At 40.3% G+C, this 22,056-nt stretch overlaps 2 protein-coding genes and 1 long non-coding RNA gene across 3 annotated transcripts in view; 2 read left to right on the top strand and 1 right to left on the bottom strand.

Moving 5' to 3' along the window:
- The first annotated feature begins 1,299 nt into the window (after positions 1 to 1,299).
- Positions 1,300 to 22,056, top strand: part of LOC309480263 (uncharacterized protein) — a 179,101-nt gene continuing 158,344 nt past the window's right edge. Inside the window, exon 1 of the mRNA XM_082144674.1 lies at positions 1,300 to 1,739. Coding sequence (XP_082000800.1) covers positions 1,337 to 1,739 — 403 coding nt within the window. The 5' untranslated portion in view covers positions 1,300 to 1,336. The remainder of the gene's footprint in view (positions 1,740 to 22,056) is intronic.
- On the top strand, positions 13,439 to 14,375 carry LOC309480588. Its single transcript, XR_014199690.1, has 2 exons — positions 13,439 to 13,886; positions 14,104 to 14,375. It is a non-coding gene; the product is annotated as an uncharacterized lncRNA (long non-coding RNA).
- LOC309480097 (uncharacterized protein) lies at positions 14,683 to 17,843 on the bottom strand. The gene is made up of 8 exons (XM_082144466.1): positions 17,579 to 17,843; positions 16,811 to 17,473; positions 16,526 to 16,712; positions 16,257 to 16,323; positions 16,123 to 16,177; positions 15,578 to 15,809; positions 15,331 to 15,480; positions 14,683 to 15,088 (listed from the first exon to the last, which is right to left on the bottom strand). The coding sequence occupies exons 2-8, from the start codon at positions 17,291 to 17,293 to the stop codon at positions 14,832 to 14,834; spliced, it is 1,431 nt and encodes a 476-aa protein (XP_082000592.1). The 5' UTR covers positions 17,294 to 17,473; positions 17,579 to 17,843; the 3' UTR covers positions 14,683 to 14,831.

Raw genomic sequence — 22,056 nt, 5'->3', positions numbered from 1 at the left:
TGTTTAGTGGTGAGACTGCAGTGAAAAACAAACCCAATTGTCTTTGAAGTACTTTATTCTTGCAAGAAGGCCTTAGTACAGTTAATTCCCTTATAAGGTAAAGCTTGGGACTTTCATTAACGTAAGCTTGTGAAAGCACATATTCAGATTATCTACAGATCGTATCACCCTTGTCTTATGCAGCACACACACCTAAAGCTCTATATGGAAAGTTCCCCTGTTCCAGCCCCTTTGACCCTCTTCGGCTTCACACCTTTTCTATCTGTGAAGCAAGAGATGCTCCAAGTTCTCTTCAAAAACACATGTGGTTTTAACACCCCTAAACATGTCATGTACCCATAGCTACACACATACACTCCCTTCCTATGACCCTTAAGTTCGCAGGCCAAGCTCAAACTAGGCTTTAGGTGGAGCTCACCCTGCAAATTCAACACATCTTCATTTGGACATTTTATTTCATTTTCATCCATAAAACTGTATGCTATGTCTATTATTTTCTTATCTGATCTTTAAACTTGTCTGATAATCTTTATTAACTGCTGTGCACGATGAATCAGTTCGTCTCGAGGGGGTTGAGTCTTGGATGGAAGACCTTCTCCAGCATCTTTCTCTCCTTCTTCTCCGTCTTGCGTCTCTTTGCGTGGTTCCTCTGGAGGAGTTCAACTACAAGATCGTCCACAAAAATCTCACTCTGCACTAAAAATCTCTGCACTGCAACATTAGGCTTTATGTTTATTTCACCAGTGATGCCTGTGACACAAAGTAATTGTAGTCTGACTACAAGTATATTAAAATGTAATGTAATCTAATTACAAGTACTATGTATATTTGGAATCTGATTATTTAATCCTGATTACATGAACAGAGGAAGTTAATAACCACAGGAGGAGCTGATGATGTTTAAAGGAGGAGCTGTAACTATATATAATGAAGAGGAAGACTGACAGAAACAGAAAATGGCTGATAAGTGTGATCTGTGTCTGCTGGGACTGATCATTCTCTCTTCACTTCTCACAGGTAAAGAAATCTGTATTTTCTCTAAAGACATTTAGTGGAATTAGTCTGGAAAGAGTTCATTTGAACATGCTCAGTTTATTCTTGCACACATTCACGTTGTGATCTCAGAGTTGTGTATTGATACACACAGATCATACTGTATTATTCCTGATACTGGACATAGTGTCACTCAAACATCTGATGATGAAGAATTATCTTCATATTAAGAGTGTGTCAGTGATTTGAACAGCTCTCTGATAAAGACTAATAGTTTATTCTGGAGAGTGTGTTGTTTGCTTTAAGTCAGGAAAAATACTATGATTTAAAACTTCTGCTTTTTATGCTGGTGTGTTTTATGTTTCATTTATTAATATATATCATAATGACCACTGAGATATACTGTGTTTCAGGAACCAGTGGAGTGATTTATGATGGAGTGGATCAGGTGTTCATCAGTTCTGGTGAAAATGTCTCTCTGTCCTGTGAAAAAGCTCTTTCTGACTGCAAATCAACTACATGGACCTACCAGAACAGACCTCCACCATTTGGTGATCCAGTTGAACTGATTACTGGAGGGATAAAGAATAAAGACATAGAGAGACATGAGAGACTGAGTCTGGAGTCTGACTGCTCTCTGAACATCAAGAACGTCACAGGAGAAGATTATGGATTATACAGATGCAGACAATATGTGAATGGAGAACAAGGACCTGATGAACGTTTTTTTCTGCATGTTCTTCATGGTAAGTTCATGATTATGTGGTCAATTTCAAAAGGGCAGATTCTCCCTTTAAACTCAGATGATGATTGAAGAGTCTGTGATTTGTGTCTTGTGTTCAGTTTCAGTGTCTTCATCTTCATCTTCATCTTCATCATCATCATCTTCATCATCACAGACTGAGATCAGTCCAGGCCGCTCTGTGACTCTCTCCTGTCAGTTGTATTCATATATTGGACTCTCCTGTGATAATTGGGTCAGTTATGATGGATTTGTGCTGTTGTGGGTGAATCAGGCTGGTGTTGATCTGAAGACAGACTCCAGATATCAGATATTATCATCATCATCAGATCAATATCACTGTATCATCACTCTGACTACAACACTCCTGAATGAAGATGACAACAGAGAGTGGAGATGTCAGCTTACTCGCAGAGATCAACTCTTGACCTCAGTCAGATACACTGTCAAGTATTCAGGTGAGAAAACACTCTTTTCTGACAGATTTGTGAAAACTTCCACAGATTGGCTCGACTCTTTCTGATGGCTTCATACGTTTTGGAGTTGTAAAATATTAGTGGTCAAAGTCATAAACTGCATAACAACCATTATAATTCCCAATATTGGCCTCCTACATGGGTCATACATGATATATTGCATAAATCAGACGAGTGTATTAAAGGCAAGGCAAGGCAAGTTTATTTATATAGCACATTTCATACACAATGGCAATTCAAAGTGCTTTACATAGAAGAAATTAAAATAATGAAAAGAAATAAGAATAATTAAAGCAGTTTAGAAAAATAAAATAAAATACAGTACTTTTAAAAAAGAAAAAAAGAATATTATTATAGATCTTTCCTTCAAAGGATTCCCTTAAGACTTATATCTTTCAACCTTCTTTTAACCTTCAATCTTCTTACGACTTCCATCTATCAACTTTCCTTTAACTTTCTTTTCTCCCTCATTTACTCACACGTTCTTTTCACTTTCTTTAGCACTGCATTCACATTCTTTCTCAGACAAAAACTTTAATATCGTCATTTAAATACTGTTCTACTTTCAAACTCACATTAATACAGGTCACTTTCACATTATCACCTTCTGAGTGTGCATTTACAGTTACGGGCTAAATGCCCTGCTGACATAGGAGAAATTAAAATAATTAAAAGAAATGAGAATAATTAAAACAGTTTAGAAAAATAAAATACAGTACAGTACAGTACAAACAGTCGGAGGAACAGCGGCACAGTGCTCATTCAGTAAATGCACAGCTAAACAGAAGTGTTTTGAGTCTGGATTTGAATGTGACCACTGTAGGAGCACATCTGATCTCTTCTGGAAGCTGGTTCCAGCTGCATAATAGCTAATAGCGGACTCGCCATGCTTAGAGTGAACCCTTGGTATTTCTAGCTGATATGATCCTAATGATCTGAGTGATCTGTTGGGTTTATATTCAGTGAGCATATCTGCAATGTATTCCTAAATCTAACTGGGAGCCAGTGTAAAGACCTGAGGACTGGTGTGATATGTTCATATTTTCTGGTTCTGCTCAGAGCCTAGTATGACCCATGTAGGAGGTCGGGTTTAGGAATTATAAGGCTTATGTCCTTCATTCAAGCTGAAGGTTTATTTGCAGAAGCTCAACTGTGTTTCACTCTTATATAAACCAGGAATAAATTATACAGTAACACAGTAATACAGTTATACAGTAATACAGTACAGTCTCTTCTCAACTACTGCCACTGTAAACTGTGATGATGGAACACAAACTGCAGGTCATGATCGATATGAACATATGATGTTAATGTCCTACAAATGAAGCGTCTGAACATTCATCTTCTGCAGATCCAGTCGCTTCACCAACACTGATTCCAGTCAGAAGCTCAAACTCTGAGAAGACATCAAGCCGAACTACAGCAGCAGATCCTACTGAGGAATATCTATGTATTGGCGGCATCTAAAACATACACCGTTTCATGTATGAAAACATTCAAATGCACAAATATTGATGAATTAAATTTCAATATAAAAAAAACAAAACAAAAAAACTGGTGCTGCGTTAGATTAAACTGGAAAGGGTCATCATACTTGCATATTGTTGTCCTATTGTTAGTTTAACTGCTTCTGTTGTTCTCATTTGTAAGTCGCTTTGGATAAAAGCATCTGTAAATGTAATGTAATAAATGAATCCTTTGAGGTTTCAATCCTGAATTGATGGAATTGCTAGTGTGAACCTCACTTAACATGAATATCTATGAATGAATAAAGCATCAAATAGATTTATCTTTGTTCAATGGCGATAGTCATTCTCCTCCTGACAGCTTGAGAGTGAAGTAAGAAGATAATAGATGACAGACTCGTGCACATATTCATCATTTCTGTGATGTGAAGCTCCAGTATTATGTGATGATGATGTTGTGTATATGTGGAATTATGTAATATTAAATAGTGACACCATAAAGTTTAGAAATAACTTTGTGTGCAAATAACAGCCAAGATTTATTTTCATTTATATGGATGTTATGGATATATTTGCCTACAGTGTTGAAAGTCATTCTCTTGCGCTTCATATGTAAACTGCTTTAAATATAATATTAATACAGTAATGGACAGACTCAGACTGTATAATATCTCTCTGTTCTGTGTGATGGAGCTGATTTGAGGATTCTTGGATCTTGTCTTTAGCATCTTTTTTCATTTTGAATGATTGCTATAATTTGCTTAATAAAACCTCTGCATTTGTAGTGTTGATAAAGGAGTCTGGATCTGATATATTTCTCAAGGCTGGAGAGAGTAAAGCAGAACGTTATAATCCATGTGTAGAAACTCCCTGAAGACAGTTAATATCTGCTTTACAGACGCTCATGTGCAAATGCAGGTTTCTTTTACCAAGCTGATGCTAATAATTACTTTACAATACTTTTAAAATCTGTTTTATAATTCAGGAAACTGCTAAAATAAGGAAGGGAGACTAACAGTAATGCTCTCGTGTGCAAAAGAATATCTTATAAACTGTGTTCAGAGCAGATGTGTGTTGAGATAGTGCGGTTCACAATACGCATGTAAAGCAACACTTCACTGTGGCATCGTGTCTCTATACAGCAACTCTAGCAGGATTTAATCACTCAGTTGATCAGAACAGAGGAAGTTAATAACCACAGGAGGAGCTGATGATGTTTAAAGGAGGAGCTGTAACTATATATAATGAAGAGGAAGACTGACAGAAACAGAAGATGTCTGATAAGTGTGATCTGTGTCTGCTGGGACTGATCATTCTCTCTTCACTTCTCTCTGTCAAGGTTCTCCTCTGACCGTTCTGTCAGTCGTGTCAGTCTAATCTGTCTATTTTACTGGTGTTTTGTTCTTCCCGCTGTTCCAGAGGATCCTTGCTATTGTTTAGTATATTTTCCCCCTTAGTTTTCTCTGCTTATTCTGGAGCAATGTAGCTGTTATCTGATTGGCTTGAGTAAACGGTGGGTGGAGTCCACTTATCTGTGGCTTTTTCTGCATGTTGACGCTAGAAGTGTTTCAAAATCCACAGATGCGTGCAGCGATTTACAGATGCACAGATAGCGGCTCACAAATAAATGCCAGGCAGAGTTGTGTTTGTGACAAAACACATTTGTTTAATTTTTTTATTCATTTGTAAATCTCATTTTATTTACTTGTGAGTTTTATACATTTTTGTGAAACTCTTACATTTATTTGTGGATCTTAATCAATTTATTTGTGAATTTGATAATTTTTTTGTGAATCTCTTTACATTTGTTTGTGAATCTCAATCTATTTATTTGGAATAATGCCACAATCCTAACCCCATACTTTTACTTTGGGACTTTTAGGATATTGGACATTTCAGTGAAACTTAAGGTGTGTGAAAACCCCGTACACGTCCATACACTTGAGATGCACAGAGATAATCAGATACAGGACATTTCTGATTACACACACTAGATGTGTTCAGAGATTTCCAGTATACCAGCAATTGCTGATGTTGTAATGTTTAAATCCTGGTAAGCATGAGGCCAAGAAAATTGTCAATTCTTATAGATTTATTAAAATCCTAAAGCAATCCAACAGTGCCAGATGTTACATAATGGGCCCTGTCCCAAATGGCACACTTCATGTGCACTTTCGGTCTTGTGGACTTACAATGGCTGCCGCGTGTGCGTGTCCGTTAAGTCCGTGAGACCGCAGTGTGTCCCATTTCTCATTTTTAGATCTCTGAAGGGTGCTCGCGAGCGCCCCCATGTGGTCGATTTGCGCCCTTGATGCGCACTTTTGCCAAGCCCGCGCTGATGCGGACTCCGCAGCAGACTTCTTCCCGACAGTCAAAGCGGCATTACGTCACGAAAGTGCGGACTCAGAGGAAGACCGCGAGTGCTTAGGGTTCCATTTGGGACAGGGCATTGGTCAGCATGTACAACACACTTCAACTCTTACTCTACACCTTTTATAGGTGACAACATGTGGACTACAGCGCCATCTCCTGACTAATACACAAACACTACATTCCCCCATTACTTAAAGGTGCATTCCGCAAGTCTTTGAGTTTTTGCAGAACTATGCCCCCTCTGGCGGCAAGCGAAACTGCAGCCAGAAGTGTGCACGCTCACGGACAAAAGTTTTCTTTTTTTTTATCTTACGTGGAGTTTGCGTTGGTGTTTGAAATTAACTACAAGCCGGTCTCTTAGAATCCATCTTCTACGGAGAATGGCGGCGAATACACAAACCTGCCAGACAGCCAGGTGAGCGTGCCGTGAACGCGCATGACGTCACGCCCAGTCTAAATGAGTCAATGGCAATGAGTCCACTTTGGCAAAAGAAAGCAGTAAGAAAATGGTTAAAGCAAGCGGCAAGAAACGAAACTTTACATAAAGTGAATTGGAGGTGCTACTATCGGAGGTAGAAATGAGAAAAAATATTTTATTTGGAACTTTGTCCTCCGGAATTAATAACAAAAGGAAAAAATATGAGCGGGAGAGTTTAGACTTAGACGATAGACTTGTAGAACAATTCGTTGTGTAATGTTTGCAACTTCACTTCATTGCCTGTAAGAGTCGGCAACGGACAAAAACAATGAGAAATGTACGTACGCCAGACATGAAATTGGTGTGGAGGAACGCACATTCTCGCGTTAATTTCACTTTTAGTACATCCGACCGTGAGCGTGAAAGCTGGCGTACGCAAAGTTTTTGTGCGTACGCAAGATTGATACATGAGGCCCCTGGTGTTTGTTCTATTGCCTTCTTCACAACCAGGTTTAAGGCATGTGCTATGCAGTTTGTGTGGCGCAGCTTCAGGATGCTGGCACATGCTACCATGTTGGCAGCAGCATCAGTTACCAGACACCTAACTTTGTTTTGAAGGCCCCACTCCTCCATCAAAGCTGACTTGACTTCAGCTATATTTTTCAGAAGTGTGACATTTGGAAAATGTTCCCACCCCCAGTAGAACGGTGGACATCTGATCATTTTCATTGATAAAATGACATGTCACTGCCTGATATGCATCCATATGCAGTGATGTCCACATATCGGATGTGAGGCTTACAGCTCTGGCCTTGTTCACCTCTTCTTTTGCCTTCTTTCTGGCCTCCTTGTATTTTTCCTCAACCATTTTCTTTAATGACTGGCTGGATGGAATAATGTAGTTTGGATCCAACATTCCTATAAACTCCTTAAAGCCAGCATCTTCAACAATAGAAAACAAATAAATGAATGACTGATCAGAAGTCTTATACCTTGGTTGCTAGTTGTTGGTCCATTTCCGGAAGATGTGTTTTCATGTTTAGCTCTAAAATGTCTTAACATTGACGATGTGTTGTTGTTATAAGAAAGCTGTTGAGAACATCTTAGGCACTCAGCCTACAGGAGGAGGACACATGTTTTTGGGGTCCTTGAGATGTTCTGACATGCCCTGACATTTGTGCTTTTTTTCAGTTGCTTATAAACATATTAATGGCAAAGGTATAATTACACTCTATTTAGCACAAACAGGACTACCATAATATGTGAGCAACATGTATGTACATGTTTGTATTTTTGAGAGAATAATGTTTATGCATGGTTATTGAAAAAACTAAAAACTAAAGTTTCTGAAATAAGGCCACGAAACACATACTAAATATGTGACAATAAGACTTTTGAATAATGCATTTTGTCGCCTAGAGTTTTTTCTTCAAAATGATCTGAAAATCATTCTGCCTAATCATTCACATAAAACAATACATTGATTTAAATTTTGCGAGACACTTTCTGTTTGGAAAGGCCATATGCGAGTGGGCGTCAATGATCCAACACCATCATGCATATTTAGTGGTTCACACCCGAGGAGACAATGGGGCCCGCATACTTAATGAGCCATTCATTCAGGTGTGTCACTGAGCCACAAGAAAGAATGCAAGAGCAATATATATATATATTTCTACCACATCTATATTTCTTTCACAGTTGGAAGCATCTCATTTTATTTTTCCATGTCTAGTAATTGTGCAGTTAATTCTCATACTGTATTTTCAGTTTTGGAATATGTATCCTCTCCCCAAATTTGTCACTTATAAAACACATATTTTTTTATTAAAAAGGTTACAATTACAACAACAATTCAAGTGCAATCTTTCTTTGTAAAAACTAAAGTATACATTTTATCATACATATTTCAAAGTTAAGGATTCATTATTTTGAATATTTACATTTACATTTAGTCATTTAGCAGACGCTTTTATCCAAAGCGACTTACAGATTAGGACAAAATTAAGCGAGTCATCATGAAGAGGCAAAAACAACGCAAGTAGTGCTAAAAAAAACAAAGTTCAGGCATTATTCAGAGTAGCATAAACCCGACAAGTGAGGTTTTAAAGGGAAGGGGAAGGAATGTTTTTTGAATGTTGTCAGGGATTCTGCATTCTGCAATATAGCCTAGGCTACATTGGAACAAACACATAATAACACATTATTTGATGACTTTATTTTTGACAAAACATACTATATTTAACATATGAGCAAAAATTGGCAAACAAAAGCTTATTTGAGGTGGCAAATATTTTAAAGTAAAAATGTATAATCTATCCAAAACTAGTCAACGAAATGTTGTCTTTCATATGTCTGTAACATAGGTCTTTCGTTTATATAAGAAATATAAATGTTAATTTGCAGTTTAATACGTTGCTTATACAAATACATTTTATTTCAACATATTTCAGTCGATTTTTACTCATCTCAGTATAGTTTGCTAAAAGCGGATCATTCATTCACACACAGAAACGCGATTCAGATTTAAACAGTCTTTTTGCGAGTTGTGGTAAACAGCGCATCTCTGCCGTTCATTCATTCACACAGAAACGCGATTCACTTGAGAATGAAAAAAACTTACTACAGTATTCTCAGGATCTGTTGCTCCTCGAAATACCAGCACTTCTGATGTACGTTTTCCATTATTATTATTACGAAAGTAGTATTCTTCACAGCGCCGCGAGACCGTGTAAACAAGTACAATGATCTGAATAAACTTGATGTGTTTTCTCGAGCTGATGTGGGCGTTCACAGTTTGCACGGATGCCTCAGTCATTTGCGTTTGAATAGTCACATTAAAAATAATTAGCTGAGAAGAGAACGACTGACATCTCTCTCTTTTCATACAGATTACATAAACTGAGAATATTTGTTTTTTATAAAAATTACTTCATTTAAAAGAAGAGAATTCAAGCTTCATGCCTGTGCGTCTGTATGCCTGTTTGACTGAGTATTCGCTGAGTTACAGTTCATTTTCGGACGCGTTTCAGAATGGACTTCACTGACAGAGAGAAGGCAGAACTCGCATCATGTTTATTTTTCTTTATTTGGCGAAAAGCACAACACTTTGTTTTTATTGTGAGTATACACAAAAATAATACACATTTAACAGAATCGATTGATGTATAACACAAGCATATAAGATAAAAATTAATATTAGTATTTTGATTCTTTTTTGCACTGATAAGGAAAAAAACGACCCTATCGCGCCGGCGCGATAGCCGACCTCAGGGGGTTAACTTGAGTACTTTTTTTTATATACAGTACATAATGTAGGCCTATTATTTAACAATATATTTTTTTATTATACACTGAATATGCATAAAATTACATGTAAATATCAATTTACATTATAATTAATTATATTTTATATACATTTTTAAATCATAATTCATTTTAAAATCATATTTTTATTACAAAATAATACAAATTAGCTTACTTTATTTGTTGATACGACCTGAAAATGCTGCCAGACTTCCAAACGGCCTCTTTTCTTGTCTGGTTCCATGCTGAACATTCAAAAGAGCTCACTCTCTGTTTCAGTCTCAGTCGGTCTCAGTTCACTACCGAAGCGCATGACACTCGGAACCTGCGCATGGGGTTCGCGCTATTTTTGAATCGAATATGGAGCAGTCACGTGGCTGTGTGTCGAAACGAAGCTTCGGACGTCACAGATCACGTGGTTATGGCAAAAAGCTTCGAAGCCTCGGTGCCAAACGTCACGTCACTAGCTAATAGCCTGTATAACTGCTGCTACATTGAGAATAGCATTGTATATTCATGTTATTATCATTCACAATGTAATTGTACTCAAGAAATGGACACTGAATATTGCTCTATTGTTTTATTACAGTTTTCACCACTACATGTAAATGAGGAAGCGTGACAGTAAAGCATCAAACTTACTACGACTTTGTCTTCATTTGCACGGTTTAACTTGGTGTTTAGTCAACACACTGCACGAGAACACTACAGCCGCTAAGACGACACCATTCTCTCTACACAGACTTTAAACATGAACCTGTGAGAAACGCTGATGGCGTTCACATGCGCATTAAGAATTGGTTCTATAGTTATGTGCGTTTGAATATATGTGCGCAGGTTTGTAATTCCCTACAAACCAAGCCTAAACAAAGTACTTGTCTTTCCTTAAAAATTTTGATACATAATTTTATTTTATTTTGTCACTTCGGGGTAGGTACGCGAAACAAATTTTCCCAACAACGCTTTATCTGTAGAGTGGTAAAGGGATCCTCCATAGGGAGATACTAGTTGGCACTTCAGCACTGCGTTGTCATCGGGTCCAGGGGAAGGTCCTTCGTCAGATCTGGATACGGCCTGGATCCGGCGGACTGCGGTAAACCTCGGTATAAGCAGAGAGACTAATATTAGCGTAGATGCCATTCTTCTCATGATGTAACGAGTACATCAGGATTTATGGGAAGTGTTCCCGGTTCCGGCTGACCTAATCTATGCAGCCTAACATTGAATTATAGAAGTCTATAATGTGTTATGTGAATGCTAGGTCAAATAGATGTGTCTTTAGTCTAGCTTTGAACTGACAGGGTGTGTCAGCTTCCCGGACAATGGTTCCCGGACAACTATTCCAAAGTTTTGGTGCTAAATAGGAGAAGGATCTACCGCCAGCAGTCGATTTTGATATTCTAGGTATTATCAACTGGAGTTTTGAGATCGCAATAGACGTGAAGGAGTATAATGCGTTAAGAGCTCGCTCAAGTACTGCGGAGCTAAACCATTTAGTGCTTTGTAAGTAATCAGCAATATTTAAAAATTTATACGATGTTTAATAGGGAGCCATTGGTAAGTTTCGTCTGGGCGTGAAAAATATAGAGCTGAGTATCATCAGCATAACAGTGAAAACTAATGCCATGCTTCCTAATGATATCTCCTAAGGGTAGCATGTACAGAGTGAGTGTGTGTGTGTGTGTGTGTGTGTGTGTGTGTGTGTGTGTGTGTGTGTGTGTGTGTGTGTGTGTGTGTGTGAGGGTAGCATGTACAGAGTGAACAGCAGCGGTACTGAGCCTTGTGGTTCGCCATACTGAACTTGTGATCGATGAGACATCTCTTCATTTACTGCTACAAACTGATAACGGTCAGATAAGTATGATTTAAACCATGCTAATGCAATTCCACTAATGCCAACATAATTTTCAAGTCTATTTAAAAGAATGCTGTGGTCGATAGTGTCAAATGCAGCACTAAGATCGAGTAACACTAATAGAGAGATACAACCACGATCGGATGATAAGAGCAAATCATTTGTGACTCTAATGAGAGCAGTCTCGGTACTATGGTACGGTCTAAATCCTGACTGGAAATCCTCACAGATATCATTTCTTTCTAAAAAGGAACACAGTTGTGTAGATACTGCCTTTTCTAAGATCTTTGACAGAAAAGGTAGATTTGAGATCGGCCTGTAATGGACTAATTCTGTAGGATCAAGTTGCGTTTTTTTAACAAGCGGTTTAATCATAGTCAGCTTAAAGGTTTTTGGTACAGTCCTAATTACAAAGATGAATTAATGATATTAAGAAGAGGATCTATGACCTCTGGAAGCATCTCTTTCAGTAGCTTAGTCGGTATAGGGTCTAACATACATGTTGTTGATTTAGATGATTTAATGAGTTTAGTAAATTCTTCCTCTCTTTTACATTTTAACTTCAGCAAATCAGCACAGTGCTCATACGACAAAGTTTGGATTACTACAAAAACGCAGAATTCTTTTACCCGACCAGCTTACATTCCGGGAAAGGAAAACACAACTGCCTACATTCATAAGGATAAGAGAGAAAATGCCCCTTCTGGTTCAAGAATCTACTTGCTGCACTAACTGCCACAAACTTTTACAAAGGATTGCAGTTCTTGAAACAAAGTTACTTACGGGACCACCAAACCAGACAGAACACACAACAGAGCTTCGTCATGGACACCCTCAGCATATAGCCGGTGAGTCCCATGAAACTAGTGCTCCTCGACAGGTGGAGAAACAAGCCGATCGACTTACTAATCGATGGCACAAACAGGGAGCGAGACCCAAAGGCACTCGAGACATCAGATTGTCACGAGCATCACATATTACCGCAGTAGCATCCTCTACCCCAGATACAGCTCTGACAAAGATTGCAAACACTGGTCTCCCACCAACACCTATACATCTTGAGAACAGATTTGAAGTACTAATGAATGTAAATGAGGAATCCCCAAACGTGATGAATGTGATCGAACACAGACTGTATCAGCCAGTAGCTAACACTGATGCTAACTGGCGCTCAAGGTGGAGCAGACAGCGGCACTCAGCTCAGAGCACAGCCCAGCCCAGGACTCTGATAGTGGGGGACTCCATAATCAGAAACATTAGCAGCAGGGATACAACTACATGCTGCCTTCCACAAGCTACAACTTCTGATATAAACAGGGAACTTCAGAACATTCTGATGAAACATAAGACTGCAAATCGACTCATCATTCATGTGGGGAAGAATGATATTCATAAAGAGCAGTCAGAACTCCTTAAAGGGACACTTCACCCATTTGCATTAAGCTTTGTATTGTTAGAAACCCAGTCATATATTATAATGATCGTGGATTTTTCCTTTATTTTTCCCTGAGATGGGAGAAATAAGGATTTAAGTGTTTTACTTCCTGCTTATTATGACGTAAAAATCGTCATTTTTCGTCATAATAAGCAGGAAGTCACATTTCATTGAAAAGTGTAGAGACTACAAACACTAGCTTCTTATTATTCCAGGGGGTGGGACCCACTCACCCTACAGGCCTATTACTGATCAGTGGGTGGTACTAAACTTACAGAAACGAAAATAAAAAACCGCCATCTTGTTTGGAAGCTATGTAGCTAAGCTAACAAGCGCTTATGGAGTCAGATTTACGAAAATGGCTGGAGGAACAACTCATGATATGGAAGAAGAGGATTTTCAAAGTCTGTTGCTCGAAACAGATGTTCGTGGATATCTATACGAGCCGCAATATAGCGAAGAGCAGCTGAGGCTGATGGAGGAACAGGAGGCGGCGGCTGCAGCCGAGGCCGGAGACCTGCCTGTCGCGTCCGAGGAGCCCGGGCGTGCTCGAGCTGGTGCGGACTGGTGGTGCCTGTGCTCTCACTGTGCGCCTACGGACACAGAGCTAGAGTCCGTCTGCTGCCAAGAATTTCATAGATGCCAATTTCTCCTCGAAGAAATGTCTGAGGCAGACAAGGACACGGATGTTTGCGTTGTGAACCATCCTAGTTTCGCCCCGCATATGGACAGAGGCGTCCTGGAGACATATTTCAGAATTCCAAAGGTAAACTGGAAACGCCAGCCGAAGCCTGCAGGGACAAATGGACGTCTAACTGTAAAGTAAGTGTTTCAATTTTATTTATTATTCATTTCGTGAAATGTACACAATTTCTTCAAGCATTATTATCACGAAATGATTCCCGGTTAATACGTAACGTCAACTGTAAACTGTTTGTGCAGTACCTTTTTTAATGCACAAAAAGCTTACTGTGGCATTGTTTACTACTGTGGCACGTAAATACCATACATCGCTAACTGTGTCCTCAATGTCTTGTAGACAATATCGCCTAACAGCCTACCGACACTTTCTCGAATGGGTCCTGCAAGGCGAGAGATTGGGTAGAGGACGTCGTGTCGTTCTACCCGCTTGTGTCGTGCAGGCAATTCGACTAAAATATCCAGCTCCAGATGGCCAGTACTGCGGGCACCAAGAAGTTGAGGACGCTCAGGAGGAATTATAACTTTTGTTCATATTTTTATTTATTAACGACATTATTTATTATTATTTTTGTTGTTGTTATAAATATTTCAATAAATTGATAACATTCACGTTTCTGTTGTCCTAATAGTGTTTCTCCAAATTTATGTTTGATAATAATTTGGGCTATTGGATGATCAACATTTAATAAGTGGAACTAGTAACCACCTGTTGCATTATGACAATAGATTGAAAAATAATGTAGGCATAACCATTATTTTGCTGTCGTATTGTGCAAGTCTAAATGGCAAAGTTGATTTCTAAATCAATTTACTCCCAAGTATATAACGAAGAACTTTATTGTAGACAAAGAATTGAATAAGTATTTTTTTATTCACAAATGTAAGAATTTTGTCATGAGTAGACAAGAAATTTAAATAAGACTAAGTAAACAAGATAAATTTAGCTAAAGCCAACAATTTCTATATACATCCATTATTTACAGAATATAAAAAGACGCAGATGGTATTGTCCCAAGACAGTAGTGATGGAGATGGAATTTGAATTGGGTGCAATGTGAAGAGGTCTCAGAAGCGGCTTTTGAATAAAGCTTTGGTAGTCTCTTTCGGTGGTTTTGGTAAAGGGGCAATGTTGGGTGGCAAATCCGGTTGTGGCAGGGCAAGTGAGGAGGTTGGGGTTTTGTACTTGATGTTCATATTGCGTCTATTTTCAAGTACTCTCTCGATGAGATCTCCAACAAAATGTGTTGTGTGTGCCGTGAAGATTTTTTTCAGTATCCATTGCTTGGATTTCTTGCAGTAGACTTGATTGAACCGTAGTTCTCCTATAAATGACAAGGAATATAATAAAATAATAAGAAAAAAAAAAAATCATAAATTCTGAATAAAAATTTGATTGCAGTAGAGTTCTCTCCACAATGAATATATTTTTATATAATATATATATATATATATATATATATATATAATTTTATATTGTTTTTAAAAAACAACATGACAATTCAATTAACTGTTAACATTATAATTTTTTTATTATACTATTTGAAGAGCGTACATGGTAACAAACCTGTTACTGTGGTGGCTTGTTTCCTTTTTATAATGTTTTCGTTGTGGTCAAGGATGGCAAGGTAGGACCTCTCCCTCATTCCATGGTATGAAAACGCTTGACGCTTGGGGAGGTATTTCAACATAGCACTGTGAAAGTTTTCTAGTTGCCCTGTGTGCAATTACAAATAGGACAGAGGATGGATAGGTAAAACATGTTGATTAGGATATAGAATAATATTCAAGAGTGAAAGCGCATTGATTCTCACCAGTGTGTTTGAACAGTGCCATATGGTCGAGGTCTTTCAAGAGCCTTTGGTTTAGGACCAGTGACGACAGGGCGTGAAATGCCGATGAGTCTTTTTCAATCCACATCCGCATCCTCTGGTCCTGGGCGGTAAGAGGAGGATGGTCACACCGTTGCCGTTTTCCATCATCATCTCTCCACTCGTGTTCGTTGCTAACATGGTGTGTAATTTGTTTCCACCGGATTTTCAGTGCCTGTGTGAAAGAAAAGATTTTAAATGGGGTGGGGTGGTAGTGGCGCAGTGGATAAGACACATGCCTTTGGTGTGAGAGACCCGGGTTCGAATCCACTGTGAGACACCAATGTGTCCCTGAGCAAGACACTTAACCCCTAGTTGCTCCAGAGGCGTGCGACCTCTGACATATATAGCAATTGTAAGTCGCTTTGAATAAAAGCGTCAGCTAAATGAATAAATGTAAATGTAAATGTAAATGTAAATAATACTAATACTAACAATATATATATATTTTTTTGATATATATTGTATTGCAGCTTATAATACCTTACCTCTATGTTCCCCTTACTCGTGGCACATGAATACCACATGTGGTTTATGACAGACCTGTGAAAGACATTTAAATTAGTACTTTCAAACCTTTTAAACCAATGGAACTTCTGCAAGATTTCAAACCAACACTGACCTGGACCATGCGAGAAGGATTGCATTGTCCTTTTTTTTCCCCTTCGTCAGCATTTTATTCCGAAAGCCTGTGTTCGTAAATGCAGCATAATTTTAATCAAAAACCAACATTTTCCATTTATTTATGCATTGTGCACATTCAACACATACAATGGCTGAGTTCAGCAAGGCTGCACAGCTGGCCAGGGGTCAGGAGTGACTCAATTATGTATACTGAGAAGTATGGTCAATTGCGTGCGTGTGTTTACAACAATTGAAAAAACAACATACCTTTGGCTGTGTGCCAGATATCAAATTCATGCATGATATCAGGATATTGTTCCCTCATTGTCTTTCGTATTGACGCAGAGCGGTCCGTGGTCATCACCTCCACGTCAAGGCCCAAGTCCAAAAGCTCTGTAAGTCCCCTTCTAAAACCCAGTGGCTCCATGGCTCCAGAGCTGGTGGCCTCTGTAGACTAAAGAATCAAGTTTGATAAGTGTGATGCTATCAACGTTTTCAACATAGCATAATTTTTCATTATTGTTATTATGCATCCATTTAAATATATCTTACCTGCACCAGTTCTGTGTGTACTATCTCCTTTGTATCATCTAACATGAATGTGTAGTGACAGTACTTTGCATTAAAACCTGGTGAGTCACATCGGCCATCACCCGCTAAGTGTGGGCGCTTCCCATCCTCCTGGTCCAAATAAACCCTTGCCAAGATTTCTTTTCTTCTGTCTTCATATAATTGCTCAATAGCAGGGTGCAAATATGTGCTCTGGATGGCATAAAAAGTAGTTGGTCCAATCATTTGGACACCAATGGTTGTGCACCAGTCTGACATTTCTGTGAATGTTCCACCCTTGAAGAGAACAGCCGCCGCAGAAAGGAGATTCACCTCAGGCATTCCTCTTACATCAGGTGAAGATGTCCAAGTCCCCGAATGGCCCCCAAGACAAATCCAATTCACCTTCCTCTGTGCCCCAGTATCAATGATGACCTTCGAAGAAATTGGCTTCCCACACATTTGGCAGAATTTGAAAAGTGACATGAGGCTGGATTCGTTTACAATAATCTTTTTTTCACGCCAGTCCTTTACACCTTCTTCTTCTGAAGATGACGATGATGTGGGGGGGATGGTTGACTCAGGCTGATAGCTTTCGTCGGTTTGCAAAAGTTCAATGCTGCTGGCACTTGTATTGAGGCCTCCAGGTGTATTTGGGCATGCTGACTGTAAAATCCAAAAAGAGCTTTCTTTTTAGTTTTAAATTCCACTAATATCAACATTACATTAGTTTTAGAATTCCCTAATAGACAATCTGATGTACAAACTTACAAACTCTGCCGCTTGTACAGGGGTAGGTTTCTTGATTGGTGTTGAGGTAAGAAGACACTGTTCATCATCCGACGACGACGACACCAAAGCAGCAGCAGTTCGCGTCTGAAATTGCAAACGTTCAATAACGTTAAACTTTTATGAAATAACATCTTACGTCAAACAATATTAATTTAAATCAATACCAACAAATTTACAAAGAACATTGTTGAAAGGAACGTCTTTCTAACATTACATTGCTAGCAGCTAATTTGCTTCTGAACTTCTTCACTGTTGACGAGTGGAGTTTTAGTCACACAAACTACAACCACTAGCAAGGAAAACATGCGGAAGACGGCAGATTTATTTTGTAAACAGCCAAATTATATTTGATGTCCTATGTGGCGGGGCGGTGTAATTTTTTAAACACAAGAGCAAGTTTTTATTCCCTAATAAAGAAAGTCCGACTACGCCACCCTAGGGATTAGCCCCAGGGAAAATACTCAAACAATGAGCAAAGCACACAGGTTCGGTTCCCTCATAGAATTAGGCAAGAGACGTGAGTAATACAAAAATACAAATGTTTATTAATAGAAAGATACTTTTAAAATGTTGGACACTGAAACCCACTTTAAACTAAACAATAAGAAAAATATACAAAAACAAAAACTAAATACCGGCAGGCCTGAGGCTCCCAACGGCAGGAAGCAACGTGGAATTTGATTTTACGGAGCACACTTCCACACACACACACACCTGTGTCACTTAATCACACAATCACACACTCAACAGTGTACACTGCACACGATAAAGGACCACCACCAGGAGGAGGAAGAGCAATCCACCCGTGGGACCCCAGCGCCTGCAAAATAAAAATAAAAAACTATAACAATGTTCATAAAAATTACCAGATGGACATCAAGAAAGCAAATCCTCACAACAATAAATGTCAATGACAAAAATAAAGAGAAAAACCATTCAAGCGCAGAGAAGTCAATTAGTTGGTCACCTGATTAATACAAGACAATTTTAACTCAGTAGAGGTTCACACACACAAATAGAATTGTACTTATAGATAGTTGATCACATGAACCAAGCAATTAACTGGCCTGATTAAATATTACACGCAGTTAAATGGCTTTACAATAATAAAGATGAAGTGAAAAGGAAATAAAAATCAAGTTAACTAAACAAACTATACTTCCAAAAGAGAAGTAAGTTAACAGGAAACAAACAAAAAAAGGTTTCAAATCACAAAGACACAGAGGGCAGCTAGCTCCCCTACACGTGGAAGGAACCAACTAGTCCCCCACACAATCCAGGAATATGAAACGGGTCAAAGATAACGCCACGGTAAGAACCAAACGAGCAGTCCCCTTCTCTTTAATGATGATCGCGTCAGCGCGGCCGTATTAACTGCCGCCCTTTAATAGTGCGAAGACAGTAGCAACAATCACAGCATAGAACGAGAGGGAGAATCCTATAACAAACAAACGGAGATGTTACCAATCATAATACTATCCCCACTCCCAGTCATAGTAACGTATAAACACTTACCATCAGGAGATCACGCTAGATAGCACGCTTAATAGACACGGATTGGTCAGTCATGCCCACCGGTTACGCAATGGAATACAGGGAATCACGCCTATTTGATATCCGAAAAGAATGTTAACCCCACACAGCCATTTCAGCACCATATCACAAGCTCTTAACAATAAACATTACCTGTGAGGTGAACAGTCATCGGACCCACTAAGCAGCACAAAGGGCACCGCACCAAAGCTGCACTAATTGATAAAAATGATTTAAAAAGTTATACATAGGAAAATTCCACAAAATGATCACCCATTAAAACACAGCTCGCTTACCTACAACCACCGTCGACACTAGCAAAACAAACGGGGAAATCGGACGTGACGCATCCCAGGTAACAGCCAATCAGACTTAAATGCAAGGTACTACTCGCTGATAGGATGACGCTGCTGTCAATCACCTGATACCGTTACATTCCACCACCAGTTTCTGCAACGTCGCCCCGACGGTGAACCACACAAAACCCCACCTAGGAACTCAGTTCCAAGGCCGAAACACGGTACTCACTGCACTACTCACTATACTGGACACTGAACCAGTTCCCACTGCCCGAGGGAGATGGTGCCTATTAGAGTGTTGACCTGCAGTACTTCTTCCAGTTCTTCTCGCTATACCCTCACCTACTTCCAGTAAATTAGGAGGCACTACCGCCAGAGGTAAATCCACCTCAACCGCAGTACCCTCTGTTACCCTGCCGGTCTCCACAATTTGCAGGTCACCCACTGTCTGAGGGGGGAAAGGAACAATGTCCTGTAGCCTCGACCTACCTCTAACTTGTGGTGTCTCTGGCACCAAGACAAACAAATCCTCCTCACACCCTTCTTCCAAAGGCGACACCGATTCAGCCACCGGACTATCAACCAACCCAATCGGCAGATCCTGACAGATCCGAGGCTTCAGCAGCGATCGATGCACATGCTTCACTTTTCCCAGATCTATAATAGGAGCAATGGTATATACCGACCCACCTTCCTTAGGTGCCCTCATTACCTGGTACACCACTGAGCTCCACAGGTCCTGGATTTTACATCTACCCCTCACACTATGGTTGCGGAGGTATACCAGCTGACCCTCCTTCAGTGGTGCTTCCTTAACCCGCTGGTCATGCCGGGCCTTTCGCCGACCGGCTGCAGCACCCAAGCGTTCACAAGCACCCTCAAACGCCACCTGCAATCGATCCTGCTGCTCTAGAATCCACCTATTAACCCCGCCAGCTAATGGCTCTTGGACTCTGCCCAGTAAGAAGTCGACCGGAAGTCTGGGTTCCTGCCCAAACATTAGGAAAAATGGGGATTCCCCAGTTGCCTGATGAGGAGTTGTGTTATACGCAAAGAGTACCTGGGGAAGGCAAAATGGCCAATCACCCTTCTTGGAAGGCGGCAACGTGCGCAACAGATCATGCAATGTTCTGTTAAAGCGCTCACACTGGCCGTTTCCAGCCGGGTGATATGGGGTGGTACGTGACTTCTCGACTCCATACAGAGAACAAAGCTGTTGAATAAGGACAGATTCGAAATTCCGACCTTGATCGGAGTGGATGCGCCCTGGCACGCCGAATTTACAAAACCACTCTACTACAAGAACCTGAGCTACAGTCTCTGCCCGTTGGTCTCTAGTGGGTACTGCCAAGGTGTATTTGGTGAAAATATCGGTCATGACCAACACATTCTCAATGCCAGACCTTGAGGGCTCCAACACTGTAAAGTCCAAGGCCACAATGTCGTTCGGCCGTGCAGCCAACAAGTGCCCCATAAAACTACCAGGGGCAGTAGGAACACCTTTAGCACACTGGCACCGCTCACACTCATGACACCAGTGGTCGATATCTGCCGACATCCCAGGCCAGTAGCATCGCTGGCGCACTAGCTGGAATGTACGCTCTACCCCCTGGTGCCCGTGCTGTTGGTGAAGCTGAGTCAAGACATAGTGTTTCATATCTGCCGGCAACAACACCTGGAAGATTTCCTCTCCCCCGTCTGAGCGAAACACACGCCGGTAGAGCACTCCATCAGTCTCCACTAGGCGATCCCATTGCCGGAGCAGAATAATTGCCAACCTGGAGAGTTTCTTGCGCTCTTCATGAGTTGGGGGCAACTTACGCCTCCAGAACTCCAACAACTCTCCTATGACTGGGTCTGCTAACTGCTGAGCACCCATGTCGTCATTTGAAGTATCAGGAAATGAGGTCACCTGGTTGACCAAAGTCACCAATCTACCTTGGGCAGCTTGCTGCACCGCCACTGGAACGGCCATACCTGAACACAACTGGGGCACTGCTCCCATACCCGAAAAGTTTTGACGGGACAAGGCGTCAGCATTTCGATTGCTTCTCCCTGACCTATACTTGATCTCAAAATCAAACGAAGCCAATTGGGCAGCCCAGCGCTGCTCCATGGCACCCAATTTTGCAGAAGTCAGGTAGCTAAGGGGGTTGTTATCAGTAAACACCACAGATTTCTGGCCCAGCAAATACTCTCTAAACTTTTCAGTCATGGCCCACTTGAGCGCCAAAAACTCCAATTTCATGGAGCTGTAGTTAGATGTATTGCGCTCAGTGGGCCTAAGACTGCGACTGCCATAAGCTATTGGCCGCACCTTGCCTTCTTGCTCCTGTGAAAGGACTGCCCCTAGGCCTTCATGACTGGCATCTACCTCTAAAATGAAAGGTAGTGAAAAGTCAGCGTAGGCGAGCACTGGCGCTGTGGTTAACTTACCTTTCAACCCCTCAAAGCCACACTGACAATCCGAGGACCAAGCTTCGGCAAACTCCAGAACACCCCGCTTCGGGCGCTTTGGACTTGACAGCTGAGCCACCAACCTGTGAAGGGGGGCAGCCAACTTGGCAAACCCCTCCACAAACCGTCGGTAGTAGCTAGCAAAACCCAAAAAGGAACGCAATTCTG

Source organism: Leuciscus leuciscus, assembly GCF_965113295.1.
Source record: "Leuciscus leuciscus genome assembly, chromosome: 1".
Taxonomy (NCBI): domain Eukaryota; kingdom Metazoa; phylum Chordata; class Actinopteri; order Cypriniformes; family Leuciscidae; genus Leuciscus; species Leuciscus leuciscus.
Note: the sequence above shows the minus strand (reverse complement) of the source record. Positions and strands in the feature narration are given on the sequence as shown.

What these genes read in the sequence shown, in the direction of transcription:
- LOC309480097 (XM_082144466.1), bottom strand. Translation starts at nt 17,293, where the DNA reads ATGTCACTTTTCAAATTCTGCCAAATGTGTGGGAAGCCAATTTCTTCG. An exon ending in ATCCTTCTCGCATGGTCCAG is followed by an intron (nt 16,178 to 16,256) that starts GTCAGTGTTGGT and finishes TGTCTTTCACAG; the next exon opens with GTCTGTCATAAACCACATGT. An exon ending in ACAAGCCACCACAGTAACAG is followed by an intron (nt 15,089 to 15,330) that starts GTTTGTTACCAT and finishes TGTCATTTATAG; the next exon opens with GAGAACTACGGTTCAATCAA.